This window comes from Hemiscyllium ocellatum, chromosome 43 (assembly GCF_020745735.1).
Source record: "Hemiscyllium ocellatum isolate sHemOce1 chromosome 43, sHemOce1.pat.X.cur, whole genome shotgun sequence".
NCBI classification, from domain to species: domain Eukaryota; kingdom Metazoa; phylum Chordata; class Chondrichthyes; order Orectolobiformes; family Hemiscylliidae; genus Hemiscyllium; species Hemiscyllium ocellatum.
Window position 1 is genome coordinate 6,044,787 of NC_083443.1, and position 21,180 is coordinate 6,065,966.

General features: G+C 43.2%; 1 protein-coding gene across 1 annotated transcript in view; it reads left to right on the plus strand.

The window, feature by feature from the left end:
* The window catches only part of tbrg1 (transforming growth factor beta regulator 1), a 65,358-nt gene that overhangs the window by 3,395 nt on the left and 40,783 nt on the right, over positions 1 to 21,180 (plus strand). The window contains exons 2-4 of the mRNA XM_060854109.1: positions 11,289 to 11,455; positions 16,088 to 16,145; positions 18,094 to 18,176. Coding sequence (XP_060710092.1) covers positions 11,289 to 11,455; positions 16,088 to 16,145; positions 18,094 to 18,176 — 308 coding nt within the window. The remainder of the gene's footprint in view (positions 1 to 11,288; positions 11,456 to 16,087; positions 16,146 to 18,093; positions 18,177 to 21,180) is intronic.

The window sequence follows — 21,180 nt, forward strand, 5'->3', positions numbered from 1 at the left end:
GACGTATTAGGTCGGGACCTTTCATCAGAATTGTAAAGGGGAATGGGGCTGAGAAATAAATGAGGGCGGTGGGGCTGGGGTAATGGTAGGTGGTTGCAGGTAGGAGGTGATTGTGATTGGTCAGTGGGAAGGATGGGAAGGAAGATGGACAGGTTATGTCTGGTCAAGGGGGTAGGGTAGAGAGGGACGGTTGGCCTTGGAATGCGGTGGGAGGTGGGGAGATTGGAAAGTTGGTGAATTCTATGTTGAGGTCAAATGGTTGGAAACTCCTGAGACTGAAGATGAGGTCTTCTTCCTCCAGTTTGTGTGTGGCCTTGTTTTGACGGCGGAGAACGCCGAGGATGGACCTCATCAAGGGGGGTAAGAGGGGAAGTTGAAATGGCTGGCAACCTGGAGATGGGGTTGATTGGAGTGTATAGACTATAGATGTTCCATGAACCGGTCTCCGAGTTTGTGCTGGGTCACTCAATGTAGACGAGACCACATCGGGAGCAACAAATGCAATGAATCAGATTAGAGGAAATGCACGTAAATCTGTTCTGGACTTGGAATTATTCTTTGGAGCCTTGGTCAGAGATAAGGGGAGAGGTGTGGGGCCAGGTTTTGTACTTCATGCGGCTACAGGGAAAGATGCCAGATGTGGAGGAGAGGTTGGTGGGGAATGTGGACCCAGGGAGGGAGTCGCGGAGAGAATGGTTCCTGTAGAAAGCAGATAAAGGTGGGAGGGAAATATCATTTTGGTGATGGGGTCAGACTGCAGGTGGCGGAAGTGTCAGAGGATGATACGCTGGATTAGGAGATTAATGGGATGAAATGTGATGACCAGGTGACTGTATCCTTGTAATTGGGGGAGTGAGGGGTTTGAGGGCAGAGGTGTGGGAAATGGAGGAGATGCAGTTGAGGGCATTGTTCATCACGGGGAAGAGGAAATTACAAGCCTTGAAGTAGGAGGACGTCTGGGATGTCCTGGAGTGGAAACGCTCCTCTTGGGAGCAGATAAGGTGGAGGAGGAGGAATTGGGAGTATGGGATCGCATTTTGGTGGCTCAGTGGTTATCATTGCGGCCTCACAGCGCCAGGGACCCGGATTCGATTCCAGCCTTGAGCAACTGTCTGTGTGGAGTTTGCACGTTCTCCCCGTGTCTGTATGGGTCTCCTCAGGTGCTCCCGTTTCCTCCCACAGTCCAAAGATGTGCAGGTTAGGTGAATTGGCTATGCTCAATTGACCATAGTGTTCAGGGATGTGTAGGTTAGAGATAAAATGTGGAGTAATGGGGAATGGGTTTGGATGGGATACTCTTCGGAGGGTTGGTGTGGATTTGCAGGGCTGAAGAGCCTGTTTCTACACTGTAGGGATTCTATAAAATCTATGAAGTTTTGCAAGAGGTGGTGTGGAGGAGGTGTAGGAGGAGGAGGTAACTATGAGAGTTGGGTGGGTTTGAAATAGATGTCAGTGCTGAGTTGGTTGCCGGAGATGGAGACGGAGAGATCCAGAAAGGGGAGGGAGATACGCTGCCCTGTGTTCCCACTTAAAGCTCAAATAGTACATCTACATCACTCACACCTTCCACCCTGACCTCAAATTCACCAGGACCATCTCTGATACCTCCTCCCCCTTCTGGATCTCTTCATCTCTATCTCCAGCAACTGACTCAACACCAGCATCTATTTCAAATCCACCGACTCCCACAAAACTACCTCGACTACACCTCCTACCACATCCCCTCTTGCAAAAATGGGATCCCATACTCCCAGGATGAGTGTTTCCACTCTGGGACATCTCAGATGTCCTTCTACTTCAAAGCCATTAATTTCCCCTCCCCATGATCAACAATGCCCTCAACCGCAGCTTCTCCATTTCCCACACATTTGCCCTCAAAAACCCCCTCCCCAATCACAACAAAAATCCAATTCCCCGGTCTTCACATTCCACCCCACTAATCTCTAAACCAGCTCATCATGCTCTGCTGTTCCACGCCGACAGTCTGACCCCACCACCAAAATGATATTTCCCTCCCCATCCTGTCCACCCTCTGCAGGAAGTGTTCTGTCTGTGACTGCCTGTTAGGTCCACACTCCCCACCAACCTCTCCTCCACTCCTGGCACCTTTGCCTGCAGCTGCATGAGGTACAAAACCTGTGCCCACATCTCCCCCCTTATCTCTGACCAAGGCTCCAAAGAATCATTCCAAGTCCAGCACAGATTCAAGTGCATTTCCTCTAACCTGATTTATTGCTTCCATTGTTCCTGATGTGGTCTCGTCTACATCGGAGAGACCGAGCGCAAACTTGGGAACCGGTTCAGGGAACATCTATGGTCTGTAAGGTCTGATCAACCCCATCTTCCAGTTGCCACCCAATTCAACTCCCCTTTCCACTCCCCCGATGACATGTCTATCCTGGGCCGCCTCCACTGTCAAAGTAAGGCCACACGTGAACTGGAGGAAGAACACCTTATTTTCTGCCTCGGGAGCCTACACAATATGACCTTAAAGTAGAATTTACCAACTTTCCAATCTCCCCACCTCCCACCTTATCCCAAGTCCAGCCCTCCTGTCCACCACGCCCTCTTGACCCAACTTTATCAGTCCATCTTCCTTCCCATCTCTCTGCTGACCAATCACAATCATCTACCTTTACCCCAGCCCCAACCCCTTCCCCTTCTCTAGTCCTGATGAAATGTCGATTCCTCTGCTCATCTGATGCTGCCTGACCTGCTGTACTTTTTTCAGCTCCACACTTTATCGACTCTGACTTTCCAGAATCTGCAGTTCTCACTATTCCCAAGACTATAGACCATAAATACATAAGATATAGGTACAGAGTCAGGCCGTTTGTCCCATTTGGTCTGCACTGCCATTCGATATGACTGATATATTTTTCAGCCCCATTCTCCTGACTTCTCCCCGCAACCCTTGATCCACTTACTAATCACAACACGTCTAACTTTGTCTTAAAGCCACTCACTGACTTGACTTCTACAGTCTTATGTACTTATGAGTTCCACAGATTCACCACCCTCTGGCTGAAGAAATTCCTTCTCGTCTCAGTACTAAAATATCGTACCTTCACTCTGAGGGTCTGCCCTTGGGTCCTAGTCTCTCCTACTAGTGGAAACATCTTCTCCATCTCCACTCGATTCAAGCCTCTTTGTATTCCCCAACATCCCACGTTACCTTTCTAAACTCCCATCGAGTACAAACCCAGGGTCCTCAACTACTTCTAATATGACGAGCTCTTCATTCTTGTGAACTTCCTTTGGACCCCCTCCAAAATCACAGCTTTCCTTAGATATGGGCCAAGCCTGCTCCCAATATTACGAATGTGATCTGAGCAGAGCTTTATACACCCTCAGCAATTCAACCTTGCTCTTGTATTCTAGCCTTCTTGAAATGAATGCTAACATTGCATTTGCCTTCCTAAGTGCCAACTGAGCCTGCACATTAACCTTAAGAGAATCCTGAACTAGGACTGTTAAGTCCCTTTATGCTTCAGATTTCTGAAGTCTTTCCACATTTAGAAAATAGTCTATGCCTATATTCTTTTCATCAAAGTGCATAACCTCACGCTGTCCCACATGGTATTCCATTCACCACTTCTTTTCCCATTCTCCTAGTCTGTCCAAGTCTGTCTGCAGCCTCCCCGCCATCTGTCCCACCACCTATCTTTGTGTTACCTGCAAATTTAGGAACAATGCCCTTAGTTTCTTCTTCCATATTGTTCATGTATAACTTGAATTGTTGTGGTCTCAACACTGACTTCTGTGGAACTCCACTGGTCACTGGCTGCCAACTTGAAAAATACCCCATTATCCCCACTTTCTGCCAGTCAGCCAATCCTCTATCCATGCCAGTATCTTCCCCCCAACATTATGGGCTCTTGTTTAGCAGCCTCCTGTGAGGCACTTTGTCATGGGCCTTTTGGACATCCAAATTGATAATGTCCATTGACACTGCTCTGTCTAAATTACTGTATATACATGTTTAAAAGTCAAATTTTTTAGACTATTCTTAAGGTTAAATTTATGTAGTTGGCTCTTAGCCCAAAATACTGTAACATCAGCAGAAGCCCAATTGATCTCTAAACGAATAAAAAATACCCAACAAATTACGGTAATTGCTGCAACACAGTTATTTGTCTTTCCTGCAATTTCAGCAACTTTCAGTTTAAAAGCTGCTGTAGATTTTTTGCTTTTCACACAAAATAATGAAGAAATTAGCTAAGTATATGACTGTATTCCATGAGTGTTACAGGGGGACTGAGCTGCACACGCCTGATTCTGACCTGATGTGTCTTAACCTTTCCTGCCAATTTCTTCCATTTCCCTCTATTTTCTCTCATCTGCTGTTGTTTTAGTTTCTCAAACTACCATTTTAAGCTTTTATTTCTGATTCAAAAAGTTACCAGATATTTGACTCACATACAGTCTCACCGATCATTGTACAGGATAATACCTTAACTCATAAATGATTGAGTTATCTGTGAAGGTCTAGGGTCGACTTTGATCAGAGATATATGGAAAGTTCCAGATATATTGGCCAAAAACAGGAGTCGACATTTACTTGAGTATATATGGTATTCATTACCACCTCAAAGAACTCTAACAGATTTACCGGTCATGGCCTCCCCTTGATGAAGTTATGTTGAGTCAACCCTGTTTTACCATTCACTTTCAAGTATTTTCATCCTTAATAATGGGCTCTAAGATCTTACCAACAACTGAGGTCAGGCCAAATGGACTGTCAGTATCTTCTGCCCTCCTTCTTTCTTAAACAGGGCTGTTACATTAGCTATTTTCTAGTCCTCTGAGACCCTCTATACCCCAGCGATTCCTGAAAGACTGTTGCCATCTCCTTCTGAAAATGTGTTGCTGGAAAAGCGCAACAGGTCAGGCAGCATCCAAGGAGCAGGAGAATCGAGGTTTCGGGCATGAGCCCTTCTTCAGGCCCACTCCTGAAGAAGGGCTCATGCCCGAAACGTAGATTCTCCTGCTCCTTGGATGCTGCCTGACCTGCTGTGCTTTTCCAGCAACACATTTTCAGCTCTGATCTCCAGCATCTGCAGTCCTCACTTTCTTCTGTCGCCATCTCCTTTGGCTAGCTTCTTCGGAACCCTGGGCTGTGGTCCATCCGGACTGGGTGATTTATCCAACTACAGACCTTTCAGCTTCCCCAGCACCTCCTGTGTGATGGTCATAACACTCCCCACTGCCCCTACTCGCTTGGAATTGTGGTGTGCATATAGCGTTTTCCACTGTGAAGACTGAGGTAAAGTACCTATTCAGTTCCTCTGTCGTTTCTTTGTTCCCTATTACTACTTCTCCAATCTCATTTTTCAGTGGTCCAATGTCCTCTCTTTCTTATATTTTATAATTCCTAGCAAAAACTTTCAATCACCTGATGTTTCTAACGAGCTGGTCCGTGCACTTAATCTTTTCCCCTGCATTATTGCTTTTTAGTTATCCTATGCTGGTTTTTCATGCTCTAGCTTCCGACCAATCTTCACACATTAGAAGCTTTTTCTTTTGGTTTTATGCTGTCTCTGATTTCCCTTGTCAACAATGGTTGTCTTATCTTCCCCTTAGTATGTTTCTTCTTCCTTGGGATGAATTTCTGTTGTGCCTCCGGAATTACCCCAGAAATTTCTGCCATTCCTGCTCCCCTTCTAACCAACTCTGGCCAATTCCTCCCTCATGTTTTTGTAGCTACCTTTACTCAATTATGATACCATTGCATCTGGTTCTAGCTTCTCCCCCTCAAACTGCAGGGTAAATTCATATATATTGTGTCATTGCCTCCTAGGGGTTCCTTCATCTACAGTTCTGTAATCAAGTCTGCCACATTATACATCACCAAATCCAGAATTGCCTGTTCCCAGAGGAACACTTTTCCAGTGTTTTTTATTTCCTGATTTATTTTCTACTTCACATTCTGACTAGTGCAAGGGAGCTTTTACATAACTCCCATCAGGTCCTAGCGAGTATCGAGAAGATTTGTGCCAGAAATGACTGCCAGACTACTCAGACCCCTTGGCATCATGGTAGTCCACAAACCAACCAACATACCAAAACAGCAGCTAATGAACTTGAAAGATCCTATACAGACAGCAAGCAAATATAATGTCATTTACAAAATATCGTGCAAGGACTGTAACAAACACTATATTGGACCAACAGGCAGAACACTAGCCGCCAGGATACATGAATATCAACTAGCCACAAAACGACATGACCCTCTCTCATTTGTATCCTTACATACAGATGAGGAACGACACCTCTTCTACTGGGACAATACATCCATTCTAGGATAAGTCAAACAGAGATACGAGAATTCCTAGAAGCATGGCATTCTAACCAGAACTCTAACACCAAGCATATTGACTTGGACCCGATTTACCACCCTCTGAGAAAAAGAACAGGAAATGTCATCACCACAGGCAATGACATCATATAAATCGAATTCAGGAATCATCAGCAATGCTTCATCCAGAGGTTCACTGAAGATATTACCTTGCATGGTGATGAAACGTCAGAGTGTGAACCTTCCAGCTCAGTGAGCAAACCTACATGCAGTCCCATCAGGTCCATTTTTACCTTTGTGATCTTCGACTCTACCCATACAGATTCCACACCTTGTGCAATACTTCACAAAGGCTGGTATCCTGTCATCTAGACACCCTTTATTTACACGTGCCTAGTACATGATACTGACCCAACTATCACAGAACCAGTTCCTAAAATGAGCAGAACCCCTGACTCTACTGTTCATTTATTTATTTTTTACACTCCTGTTTTTTTTAACCCCCACACTACCGTCTAATTGCGGTAGTGCTTATTTTTTTCCCTAGCACCCATTTTTCCCTAGCACCTATTGTGTGTGTGCAGGTGTGAGACACAGTGAAAGACACAAGGTGCATGATTCTTTATTCAGTTTTTACCACCAGGAAAAAAGGAAACACCCGAGTGGCCAGTGACAAGGGATGCCCTTCACATCAAAGGGCAATGCTGTGTGATCAAACAGTACGCTACTGTTTATAGCTGTCAGCCAAGACTCCCTGATTGGACCAGGTTAACAGCCCCAATCAGGGAACTCATTCTATGAGATCCATCTGGCTGACCATGTTTCAATCACTACAACCCTGCCCAGAAGTCCTACAATGTGGGCTTATTCATTTTCCTGTTGCTTCTTATGGAGCAATTTCGTGCCAGGCCTGGTTCCTCTGACTCTGTCTTGGATATGGGTGATGTGTGTCGGACTTTGGCCCACCTCTTGCAAACAATGTGTCTTGCCAAAACTGTTTGGGGGGCAATGGCATCGAAGATGCGACGTCTGTCACATTCATCTTCTCAGAGATTTCTTCAAGTCTGACTGGAGGGGAAGAACCCATGGGTTCTGACAGACTTGCTGAATGTTCTGAGAGGCTGGGTATGTTTTGCTTTAGCCCCTTTATCAAGGTTGTAACTTTAACGTGGTCCACATGCTTCTTTGGGACTGCCTCTCCTGTTTGAACTTTTATGTCATGGGACCTAGACAGGTGTTACTAGGGGACACAGCTTTAAATTAAGGGGTGGTAGGTATAGGACAGATGTTAGGGGTAGATTCTTTACACAGCGGTTTGTGAGTTCATGGAATGCCCTGCCAGTAGCAGTGGTGAACTCTCCTTCTTTATGGTCATTTAAGCGGGCATTGGATAGGCATTTGGAAGTTATTGGGCTAGTGTAGGTTAGGTAGGATTTGGTTGGCGCAACATCGAGGGCCAAAGGGCCTGTACTGCGCTGTATCTTTCTATGTTCTATGTTCTATGACCTGACTTCATGCCTTTTATCTATGGAGGGTCATTCCCATGGTTTTGACACCAAGCTTCGACCCCTGAAGTAACCTGCCTTTCTTGCTTGGAGGAGCCTTTTGTGCAGCATTGCCATTCCTGATGCCATTAGGACACACTTCTTAGAGTTGTCCCCATTATCTGCTGTGTCTGAAGTAGATTCCTGACCTTTCTACACTCTCTGTTATATTACCTGTTCTGGAAACTTTAATAATCTCTCCTGAGTGCTCAGAACAAGGTTAAAATCAGTGGCTCCTCCAATGCTAAATTCACGATCCTGCTCCCTGTCTCACTTGTAGTCACACCCTCGTGTCCCTGACGATTAGTCAAATTTTGAAGTACATAACCTCCTGAAACAGAGCATTCAAGTAACTCTTCCCCTCCCGAGTATGTTGCAGTATTCAAACCTCAGACTCCAGCTCATCAGTTCTGAGTTGGAGTTCCTGGAGAGGCAATACTTGCTACAAATGTGGTCGAAGTATGTCTCACAAGCCTTACAAATTATTTTTCTACGCAGAGCTTGTAAACACAATGTCACTTAATGCGTTGCATCAAACTAATCAATCTCGCAATTGATTGATAAGGCTCCTTGTATTTTGGGAAGGAATTGTTTGATGATTTGACTGTATTATCAGATAGGTATAATGGACTTGTGAGGTGATGTTTAATTCCTAGTGTCTTGGTTGCTGGGGCAAGTACAATTGCAAATTGTGCAAAAGTTAATTGTGAACTATCGACTGATACTCAGATGTCCAATAGTCCACATTTTTTTTCAGCTTTCCCAGAATACTGTAACACCAGCTGCAGTGAAATTACTGTTGAAAGCACACATGATGTGTAGGCCATGGCTACACATCTCTCCAAGGTCAGCACAAGCCCTTACCTCAATGTGAGTCACAATTCCAGACTGCAGTAATGGTTCCTGAGTTAGAGGACTGGACCAACACTTTGCAAACTACTATTTAAATGTGATTGATGTCCTGAGTCAGTAGAGGCTGTCACAGACTCTGAACATTCCCTCACCCACACACCCACCCTCTTTCACACACTCAAGTCTCTCTGGCACTCTCGCTGTCAGTTCTCAATCACACTCACTCACTTTGTTTGGTAAAGATCCATTTTAGTATTTACAACATCCCAGCTGTCACTTTGGGCTTTAAGTGTATTGAAGGGATCACATCAGTAGAAACTCTGTGATATTGCATTTCTGCTAACATTGTGCTCTTAATGCGAAGGTGATAAGCTCATTCTGCATCAAGTCTAGATTAAGATGATAAGTATTATAGATTGACTTCACAAAATGGAACTCTCTTCCACAAATTGTGCTTGCCAGATAAATTGCTAAATTTAAATCCGAGATTGTTAGATTTTTGGTATCCTGAGGTGTTATAAAGAGCAAAAGTGAGCCTCTAGAGGTAAATCATAGATCAACAATAATCTCATTGAAAGCTGGAACAGGCTGATGGTGCTAAATGGCTGTCTCTTGTTCCTATGTTTTTACTTCTTAGTACTTCTTTCACAGTCCATGTGCTGCAGCACACTGCATTTGTTGCATTGGTAATGAGGAGTTTCTAGGTGTTAAGGTCTTCAGTTGCTCCTTCAAATGTCTTTCCAAACCCATCTGTTTTAAACCCATCTCTTAATGACTTTTAACCCCTACAGACCTTCCATGACTCATATGTATTCCAATCGAAAACTCTGATATTGAGCTGATCACAAATGAGGCAAATATCTGACAGTACCTCTCCCAAGAGGTGTGGAATGTGAGTAGATATGAGGTGGTTGTCAGAGATGAACTTGCCAGTATCCCATTGCAGACATGGAGAATCATGAAAGTGTTAGCACTGTGTGGGTTTGTAGCTGTAATAGTCAGCAGAACAGAATGCTCCACTTCACAGTTTTGGTTGAGACTTTAGGATCTCTGGAGGTGCATAATTGACTTTTTCTTCTTTGCTACAATGACCATTGAACTGACCCAAAGGGTTAGTGCTGTTACAGGAGCAATGATGTCCTGTCTGACCATCCAGGATTTCCTTCAACTGAATCATGAAGGTCACTGGCACACCATAAGGACATATTGGACTGGAGTTGTTATGCTATTAAGCATGATTGGAAATTTTCCATCACCTTTTCTCATGATTACTGAATATCTGAGAATGTTTCATGTTAAACATTCCTCACTCGTTGTGTAGTTGGTGAGTGGCTGCATAGATGCACAAGTTGAGGGTGTTCTAAACCTTTCAACATGATCATTTTGCTCAGTGGCACCTATTCCCAGGCTGAACTTTCAAAGTATATCAGTGAGTAACATTCCAGATTCCACAAAAAAAATCACCACTTAACACTGGGATTCATATTTGTCCTCTATCTGGATCTCTTGAAATACCATAAGATCCAATCTCAATTTCAGTCTTTAATAGATTTAGCTTTCATATTACTTCATATTGCTGAAGCAAAATCAGCTGCAGTGCCCTGCCTCTCAACTCTTGGTTTAAGTCCTGCTCCAGATCGACTTCATGGCCATGGAAGGTGTATTTATTAGATTAGAACTAGATTCCCTACAGTGTGGAAACAGGCCCTTTGGCCCAACAAGTCCATACTGACCCTCTGAAGAGTAGTCCACCCAGACCCATTCCATTCCCCTATATTTACCCCTGATTATTAACCTACACTTTGGGCAATTTAGTATAGATTGTGGGAGGAAAACGGAGCACCCGGAGGAAACCCACGCAGACACGGGGAGAATGTGCAAACTCCACACAGACAGTCACCCGGAGGCAGGAATCGAACCTGGGTCCCTGGCGCTGTGAGGCAGCAGTGCCACTCTAAAATGGTCAAACAGGTTGATTATCAATTTGTAAATATTTCCAATATGCCTACTAGCAAGTGGTAAAAGAAGAATGAGTTCTGAACAGTCATAGTGCAAGGCAGCTTCAAACTACGGTAATACCTGGTAAAACCGAATCATGTATCCAAGCCCATAGTTACCTCCAAACACTAGGGATTAGCATTGAAGAAAGCAAGAGAATGCCATATGACAAAATCAGGAGTGGAAGGACATATTGATAAAGTTGAGATGAAGTGCAGTGGGAGGAATCTCATGTGGTGCATGAATGTCAACGTAGACCGATTGGACTGACTGCTTTGTGGCCTGTAGACTCAACCAAACTCTATGTAAAACTTGTTGAGTGGAAATCATATATGGCTGTCATTACACTACTCTGAAATCCTGAAGTTGAACTCTTGCCTTTTCAATAATTTTCACAGAAAAGCTTAAAATAAAACAGTTTGGGATTGTAGGCAGCTGAATCTTTTGCTGGTTATTGATAGGAAGTATTTCACCTTATGGTTCGTGACACTGTCATAAGGTCAGACATTGATCAGAACATTAGCTTTTAGTGAAGCTTTGGAATGTGAATGATTTTTGAATTAATTGTTGCTTATGTGTGTTTTTACTCTGATTAGTCCACAAGCAATCATTCTCCGGAGACATCACTATCTCCTATTGACACCTTGAATTCTCTGTCCAATTTTGAAGCTGAAATGGACCATGATGGACAGGGGACTTATTCTCTTTTCCCGGCACTGGATAATGTGACGATTTTATCTGGAACCAGTGAAGCACTGGAAAGGTAAATTTTGCTGTGAGTTCAGTCCTGCAATGTAGGAGCATATCTGACTGCACTTGGGTGATAAAATGCTAACTAGTTTAAATAATTTGGATGAGGATATTGTTGTGGTGGAATTTCTTGTGCTTCTGAGTCACCTTCTGTTCTCTCCTTTTATTTTTGGGTGTTGATCAATATTTACCCTTGAATCTGTATTGGTGACCCAGATGATCTGCTGGTTCTTCATGTTGATGTTTGTGAAAGCTTATTGTATGCAAATTGAGTGCCACATGCACCTACATTACAACAATGTCACAACTCCAAAGCTCCTCATTCACTGTAAAGCATTTTGGGATATCCTGCAAATTTATTCATTTACAATGTTCCCAAGTGCTCCTTAGGTCACAGGATCTTTTAGACATTAGCTCCCCTCTAGAATTGACGAAGAAAAGCTGAAAACAGGGATTTGAAAACCTGAAGGCAAATATTGAGGACAGAAAATTGGTATTTAGGGAGTCTGGGAGCCTGAAATTGTTGATTTCTTGTTTACCAAGATTTAATGTAATTTCCAGCAGATCAACTGCCTTTTGGTCATAGATTCATACAGCATGGAAACAGACCCTTCAGCCCAACTTGTCCATGCTAATTTTTTTTTAGATTACTTACAGTGTTGGAAACAGGCCCTTCGGCCCAACAAGTCCACACCGACCCGCCGAAGCGAAACCTACCCATTCCCCTACATTTACCCCTTACCTAACACTATGGGCAATTTAGCATGGCCAATTCACCTGGCCCGCACATCTTTGGACTGTGGGAGGAAACCGGAGCACCCGGAGGAAACCCACGCAGACACGGGGAGAATGTGCAAACTCCACACAGTCAGTCGCCTGAGTCAGGAATTGAACCCGGGTCTCTGGTGCTGTGAGGCAGCAGTGCTAACCACTGTGCCACCGTGCCGCCATAAAGCTCACACGGTTCCTGAGCCAGGTAGGACTCAGGTTTCCTAAACTGAACTGGCCCCACTTGCTTGTATTTGGCCCATTTCTCTTTAAACCTTTCCTATCCAGGTACCTGTCTAAATGTCTTTTAAATGTTGTAATTGTACTTGCCTTTACCACTTCTTCTGGCAGCTTGTTCCATACAACACACCACCTTTTGTATAAAAGAGTCGTCCCTCAGGTCCCTTTTAAGTCTTACCCCTCTCACCTTAAACCTATGCCTCTAGTTTTGGACTCCCCTATCCTGGAGAAAAGACTTTGGCTTATCTATGCCTGTCATGATTTTATAAACCTCTATAAGGTCACTGCTCAGTCTCCTACATTCTAGGGAAAAAAGTCCCAGTCTGTCCAGCCCCTCTTTATAATTCAAACCCTTGTTACTGAGTAACATCCTTGTCAATCTTTTTTGCATCCTTTCCAGTATAACAACACATATTCTGTAGCAGGGCACTAGAAATGTATGCAGTACTCCAAATGTGGCCTTATTTGATGTCCCAACTCCAGTACTCAGTGTGCTGACTGAAGAAGGCAAGCGTGCCAAATGTCTTCTCAGCTCTGTCTACCTGTGATACCACTTTCAAGAAACTATGTGCCTGTATTCCTAGGTCTCTCTGTTCAACAATTCTCCTCAGACCCCATTTTTAACAGTGTAAGTCCTACCCAGGTTTAACTTACCAAATGCAACACCTCGCATTTATCTAAATTAAACGCTATCTGCCATTCCTTGGCTCACTGGCCCAGTTAATCAATATCCTGTTATACTCTTAGATTACCTTCTTCATTGTCCACTACACCATTAACTTTGGTATCATAGGCAAATTTACTAACCATGCCTGCAATATTTTCATCCAAATCATTTATATAAATGACAAACAGCAGTGGACCCAGCACCAATCCTTGCGGCATGCTCCCTGTCACAGGCCTCCAGTTTGAACAACAACCCTGTACTATCACCCTCTGTGTCTGACCATCAAGCCAATTTTGTATCCAATTGGCTAGCTCTGCCTTGATCCCATTTGATTGAACCTTACTAATCAGTATACATGAGGAACCTTGTCGGTGGCCTTGCTAAAGTCCATGTTGACAACATGTACTGCACTGCTTTTATCTATTTTCTTGGCCATCTCTTCAAAAATTCAATCAATTGTGACACACAGTTTCCTACCCACAAGGCTATGCTGACTATCCCTAATCAGTCCTTGCCTTTCCAAATGCATGGAGATCCTGTCTCTCAGAATCACCTCCAACAACTTACCCTCCATGGATGTCAGGCTCACCAGTCTGTAGGTTCCTGGCTTTTCCTTGCACTCATTATTAAATAATAAACATTAGCCACCCTTTCTTAAACATCAATGACTCTCCAGTCTTCCGATACCTCACCCATGGCTATCAATGATGCAGATATCTTTGCTAGGGCCCACAATTTTTTCCCTAGCTTTCCATATTGTCCTGGGATACACTTGATTAGTTGATTCATAATTAGTTGACTAGGTTAAGTTTAGAACTTCTACTTGTTGAATGTTCGGTAGAATTAAAGAATAGTTACAGCATAGAAAGAGGCCATTTGGCCTGTGCTGTTTCTGCCAATACACTGTGTAAAAGTGACTCATCTAGTACTCCCTTCTTCTCCCTGTACCTTTTACCATGACCATGCAACAACATTAGCTGTGTAAAATTCTTGCTTGCCCTATGGGGCTGTGAAAGTTCTCTTCAAATCCTGTGATTGCTACTTTAGGTATTCAATACTCTTACTTATAAGTTCATAAATTCATAAGGTATAGGAGCAGAATTAGGCCATTTCGCCCATCAAGTCTGCTCTGCCATTTGGTCATGGTTGATATGCTCCTCAGCCCCATTTTCCTGCCTTCTCCCCATAAGTGTTCAACCCATTACCAGTCAAAAATCTGTCTAACTCCTTAAATTTACCCACTGTCCCAGCATCCACTGCATTGGGGGTAATGAATTCCACAGATTCACAACCTTTTGGAAGGAATAATTTCTCCTCATCTGTGTTTTAAGTTTGCTACCCCTTATCCTAAGAAACATCATTTTCATGGATACCTTTTATCATTTTGAATACCTCAATTTGATCTCCCTCATTCTCTAAATTCCAAAGAGTATAGGCCTAAACTGTTCAATCCTCTCTTCATACGACAAACTCCTTGAACTAGTGAGCCTCCTCTGAACTGCCTCCAATGCCACTGCATCTTTCCTCAAATGACAGGACCAAAACTGTGCACAATACACTCGGTACGGTCGCACCAATGCCTTGTATAGTTGCAACAATACTTCCTTACCTTTATATTTTATTCCTTTAGCTATAAAAGCCAACATTCCATTTGATTTCTTTATTATCTGCTGTGCCAGCATGCTTGTTTCTGTGACTCGTGAATGAGGACATCCAGATCCCTCTGCAGCAGAGTACCCTGAAGCCTCTCCCCATTAAGATAATAGGTTGCCTTCCCATTTTTTTGTCCAAAATTCATGACCTCACACTTATCCACATTAAGCCCTATCTGCCACATGTTGGCCTACTCTCCTAACCTGTCTGTATTAATTTGTAAGGTTCTTATTCCCTCATTGTAATTTACCGTATTGCCTACTTAAAAATCAAGGATGCTATATTAAATTTATTAACTGCTTTCTCAGCCTACCCTGTACCTTTAATGATTTGTGATCATTTATCCACTCTGCAGTTTCACCTCCTTTAATTTTCTATCTCTCATTTGCTCTCCTTGTTCTTCATGAATCACATTCTACATCTCTGCATTAAGTTTCATCTTCCCTTTGTTTGTCTGTTCCACCCTTTGTGTGTGGGGTGGAGGGGTGGAATGTGAGAACCTTCACTGAGTAAACTTCACAAACAACTTAATAAAACAACAATATTTTACAAAGTATTTTGAAAACATAGAGCTTTATGTTAGTATTTGATAATTTTATGGTTGTATTTGTGTATTTGAGAGAATGTGTCGCTAGGTGGAGCAATATGCACCCTAACAGTAAAGACCATTGAAGCACTAAGCCAAGTGACTGAGCTGCAGATTCTGTCACCAAGAAGGAGCTCCCATATGTTCACAGAGTCACTGGGAGGGCTGGAATGAGTAAACTGCTCCCCAGCATCTGAAAGCAGACATTACCAGTGATGGAATGAAGGCCTGAAACTTTTGGGTTGCATTTTTATGCTAGTTTAGGAACTCCCAAATGATGTTGGGAATTTTAAAATTGCTGATGCTATGCTGCATTGATGTGCATGCACAGTGGCACACTGGCACATACTGGTTGAATGAAGATTCTTGCCAACATCATGGTGGTTGTCCATGATTTTGCATGAAACCGAGCGTGTGCAGATGACTCTCGACAGCCATCTTGAATGACTACCTGTGTGGCAGCACATACTCTGGAATAATGTGATGAATATGACTATATCGTTTTATTGCTGTTGTTTTTGTTGGCATCTAGGTCACATTAATTTTCAAATGATAAAATGTGGTTGAAATGGGAAATAGTTTGGGAAGCGCTGAACTGTTGTATGCTATTTGCTCCTTGCCATTCATTTTTATACTTGATGATAGGTTATCATCGCTTTCAGCGCATGGCTCATTTTACTGAATGACAATGTACTGAAAAAATGGTATATTTTTCTATTTGTCCCCAATAGTGAACCAACAGCTGATGTAAGTGACAAACCAAACATGACGTGGTTGGATGCTGCACAGGTATGCACTGTTATTCACTCAGTATAATAGCCTTTGGTAAAAGTGACCTTTTATATTGACAATGATTGGATCACCAATATTTATCACTGATAGCAATCTTATCATGTGGAAGATTGCTGAAATGGTCTGATCCACAAAAGTCAGTTATCTTGCTTTCAGCCTCCTGAAAAGCAAAGTGATAGATGAAGTTATCAGATACACAATCAAAAAGGAATGAGACTGTTTTGGGAACCATTGATGGTTGTTACAGGTCACATTGACTCAAGGGGTGGTTTGTTAGAGGCTTCCACGTTCAGCACTCCTGTGTGTTTGTGGATTCATTCCTGTATTAATCAGAGAATTTGCATACCAGCCCCAACACTCAGTCCCCCTGCAAGTACTATCAGATTCATTCCACCAATTATTCCGCACTCTTTGTACGACCAAAGTCATCTCCCTGTTGATTGGAGTATCTGCACACAGACTCCACTTTCAGTCTGTATGTATACTCTCGGAATCGTTCCTCTGTTGATCTGAGTACCCCCACACCATCCTTAGGATCATAGAATCTCTACAGTCTGGAAGTAGGACATTCAGCCCATTGAAAGTGTTTCAGAGTTCTGTTGTAGGATGCACATGAGAGCAGAGAGAGCATGTGAGATTTCTAAACAGAAAAAGAATCTGAGACAAAAGAAGACATAGAGATTTGGCCACGGCAGATCTATAGAAAGGGCAAGAAAAGCAACTTCAACAGCCAGAATTATCAAGGAGAAAGTGAGGACTGCACATGCTGGGGTTCAGAGCTGAAAATGTGTTGCTGGAAAAGCACAGTAGGTCAGGCAGCATCCAAGGAGCAGGAGAGTCGACGTTTCGGGCATGAGTCCTTCTTCAGGAAGCCAGAATGATCAATACATGCAATTCAGAAATATACACTGAACAAAACCATTACAGAGAGAACTTGACTAGGGGAATGGCAAGCTCCCATGCACAGATTGTTATTAAAATGTATTCATGTGAAGCAAAGATTGCTCGCATCAATTGGCAGATCCAACGTTTGTTATCCATCCCTAATTGATCTTAAGAAAGGCTTACTGGACCCTTTCAGAAGGAAGTTAAGAACCAACAACACTGTAATTGGTATGGAGTCATATGGTAGGCCAGACTATGGAAGGATGGCAAATTTCCTTCCCTAAATGACATTAGTGAACCAGATGATTTTTGGAAAATCTAATCATTATTACTGAGATTAGTTTTTATTTCCAAAATTATTAATTAGTTGAATTTACAGTCCACCAGATGTTGTGCTAGAATTTGAACTCTTCTCCAGAGCATGATGTTTGGATCTCTGGATTACTCATCCAGCAACCTTACCACTCCACAGTTGCTAGTACTAAAGTGGAACCAGCCTCTTCAATATCCACGCTGTCTAACTTCAGACTTTGCGAATGAAGATTTTCCATGTATCTCATAGCTATATAGAACCTACACTGTCAATCATTGTTCTTACAATTTTCTCCCTCTGTTCAGAAAATTGGAGGAGTAATCATGTTGCTCCAGACTGCTTTAGAACCCTGATCATGATGTCAGCACAAAAAATTGAATTTCAGAGGCAGTGGTAACAGCTTTCCTTGACTTCAAGACGCCGTTTTATTAAATATGGCACTAAGTTGCACTAGCAAAGCTGAATCATGTGAGGCTTGAAAATTGGGACAAAATAAAGAGAGTGTTTTCCAGCAACATCAGTGCTGGGGCTCAAGCTCAGACTTTCCTGCTTATTCAGTGTGTCTGAAACAGGAATGTTCCTTGGCAAGCATTGGCAGCCGATCAGTAACTCAGCATTCCCCAAAAGCCTTCTCGGATTGTATTGCAAACTTCAACTCGAAATTTTACATGTCCTTTTCAGCAATACCATCTGAGTTAGGAATCATGTGACTCAGCTGTTGAAAAGAGCTCCTGTGTTTTGTTACAGATTGTTCTAGAAGAGGCTGGGAGGCCACTGCACATTAAAGAAATCAAGCAGAGGATACTGGACCGAGGACTGGTGCAGTCAAAGTAAGCTGGCATTCAGTATAAAGCCTTAGCAGAGCAGACAAACCTGAACTGGGTGCAGTGGAATGCAGAATGGTCCTTTCACCGCCTTGCAGACTAGAGGATCTAGAATCAGTTACAGCACAGAAGGAGTCCTTTTGAATCTGTGTCATCTTTTTATATGGCACTCTTTTCTCTTTACCCTTACCTGAGTATCTCTATAGCCCTTCAAGGCAATTTCCTTTAAGTACCTGTCCAATTTTCTTTTGACATAATTGTTTGCCTCTGATTCCACCACCATCATGAGTCTCTAGATCATTGCCATTTGCTCCATAAATGGTTCTTCTGTCAATACTTGCTGCTTCTCTCGCGCAAACCCTAAAATCAATGTCGCTCGTTCCTTGTACGAACAGCTCGTGGGAACACAATTTCATTATCTGTCTTAGCAGACACCCCTTCCTTTGCTCTAAGGGGGACAACCTCAGCTCCTTCAATCTGATCTTGCAGCAAAACTCTTTCATCTCTGGAACTTATAATAAATCTCTTGCATGCTCGGTGAATTCACATCCTTCCTAAAGCGTGGTGACCAGACTGAGATATAGTTCTCTAACTTGTTTTAACTAGAACTTTTTGCAGGTAACTTAGTAGAACATAGAACATTACAGTTCAGTACACGCCCTTCGGCCCTCAATGTTGGTCGGCGCAACATTGGATAGGAATGTTCTGGATAGGAATAATGTGACTGGATAGGAATAACGTAATCTGGATAGGAATAACGTGATCAAGGATAGCCAGCATGGTTTTGTGAAGGGCAGGTCGTGCCTCACAAACCTTATTGAGTTTTTTGAGAAGGTGACTAAGGAAGTGGACGAGGGTAAAGCAGTAGATGTTGTGTATATGGATTTTAGTAAGGCGTTCGATAAGGTTCCCCATGGTAGGCTAATGCTAAAACTACGGAGGTATGGCATTGAGGATATATTAGAGGTTTGGATTAGGAATTGGCTGGCTGGAAGGAGACAGAGGGTAGTAGTTGATGGACTATGTTCATCTTGGAGTGCAGTTACTAGCGGTATACCACAAGGATCTGTTTTGGGACCATTGCTTTTTGTTATCTTTATAAATGATCTAGAGGAAGGGCTTGAAAGCTGGGTAAGCAAGTTTGCGGATGACACAAAAGTCGGTGGAGTTGTGGATAGTGAGGAAGGAAGTGGTAGGTTACAGCGGGATATAGATAAGTTGCAGAGCTGGGCAGAAATGTGGCAAATGGAATTCAATGTAGCTAAGTGTGAAGTCATTCACTTTGGTAGGAGTAACAAGAAGATGGATTACTGGGCTAATGGTAGGCTACTTGGTAGTGTGGATGAGCAGAGGGATCTTGGTGTCCATGTACACAGATCTCTGAAAGTTGCCACCCAGGTAAATAGTGCTGTGAGGAAGGCATATGGTGTACTGGGCTTTATTGGTAGAGGAATTGAGTTCCGGAGTCCTGAGGTCATGTTGCAACTGTATAAGACTCTGGTGCGGCCTCATCTGGAGTATTGTGTGCAGTTTTGGTCGCCATACTATAGGAAGGATGTGGAGGCATTGGAACGAGTGCAGAGGAGGTTTACCAGGATGTTGCCTGGAATGGTAGGAAAATCTTATGAGGAAAGGCTGAGGCACTTGGGGCTGTTCTCATTGGAGAAGAGAAGGTTTAGGGGAGATTTGATAGAGGTGTATAAGATGATTAGGGGTTTAGATAGGGTCGACACTGAGAACCTTTTACCGCTAATGGAGTCAGGTGTTACTAGGGGACACAGCTTTAAATTAAGGGGTGGTAGGTATAGGACAGATGTTAGGGGTAGATTCTTTACACAGCGGGTTGTGAGTTCATGGAATGCCCTGCCAGTAGCAGTGGTGAACTCTCCTTCTTTATGGTCATTTAAGCGGGCATTGGATAGGCATTTGGAAGTTATTGGGCTAGTGTAGGTTAGGTAGGATTCGGTCGGCGCAACATCGAGGGCCGAAGGGCCTGTACTGCGCTGTATCTTTCTATGTTCTATGTTCTATGTAACATCGAGGGTCGAAGGGCCTGTACTGCGCTGTATTTTTCTATGTTCTATGTTCTGTGTTGCGCCGACCTGTGGAACTAATCTGAGGCCCAATAACCAACACTGTTCCATTGTTGTCCATATGCCTATCCGATGACCATTCAAATGCCCTTAAAGTTGGTGAGTCCACTACTGTTGCAGGCAGTGCGTTCTGCCACCCTACTACTACTCTGAGTAAATAAACTACCTCTGACATTTGTCCTATATCTATCACCCCTCAATTTAAAGTATATCCCTTTGTGCTAGCCATCGCCATCCGAGGAAATAGGCTCTCACTGTCCAACCTATCTAACCCTTTGATTGATTATCTTGTATGTCTCAATTAAGTTGCCTCTCAGCCTCCTCCTCTCTAACGAAAACAGCTTCAAATCCCTCAGCCTTTCCTCGTAAGACCTTCCCTCCATTCCAGGCAACATCCTAGAAAATCTCTGAACCCTTTCCAAAGTCTCCACATCTTTCTTATAAAGCGGTGATCAGAACTCTACGCAGTACTCCAAATGTGGCTGCACCAGAGTTTTGTGCAGCTGCAGCAAAATCTCATGGTTCCGAAACTCAATCCGTCTACTAATAAAAGCTAACACACCATTTGCCTTCTTAACAATCCTATCAACCTGGGTGGCAACTTTCAAGGATCTATGTACCTGGACACAGAGATCTCTCTGCTCATCTACACTACCAAGAATCTTACCATTAGCCCAGTGCTCTGAATTCCTGTTTTTTCCTTCCAAACGTGAATCACCTCACACTTCTCTGCATTAAACTCCATTTGCCACCTCTTAGCCCAGCTCTGCAGCTTATCTCTGTCTCTCTGTAACCTACAACATCCTTTGTAACCATCCACACAACTCTATCAACCTTAGTGTCATCTGCAAATTTACTAACCCATCTTTCGATGCCCTTATCCAGCTCATTTATAAAAATGGCAAACAGTAGTGGAC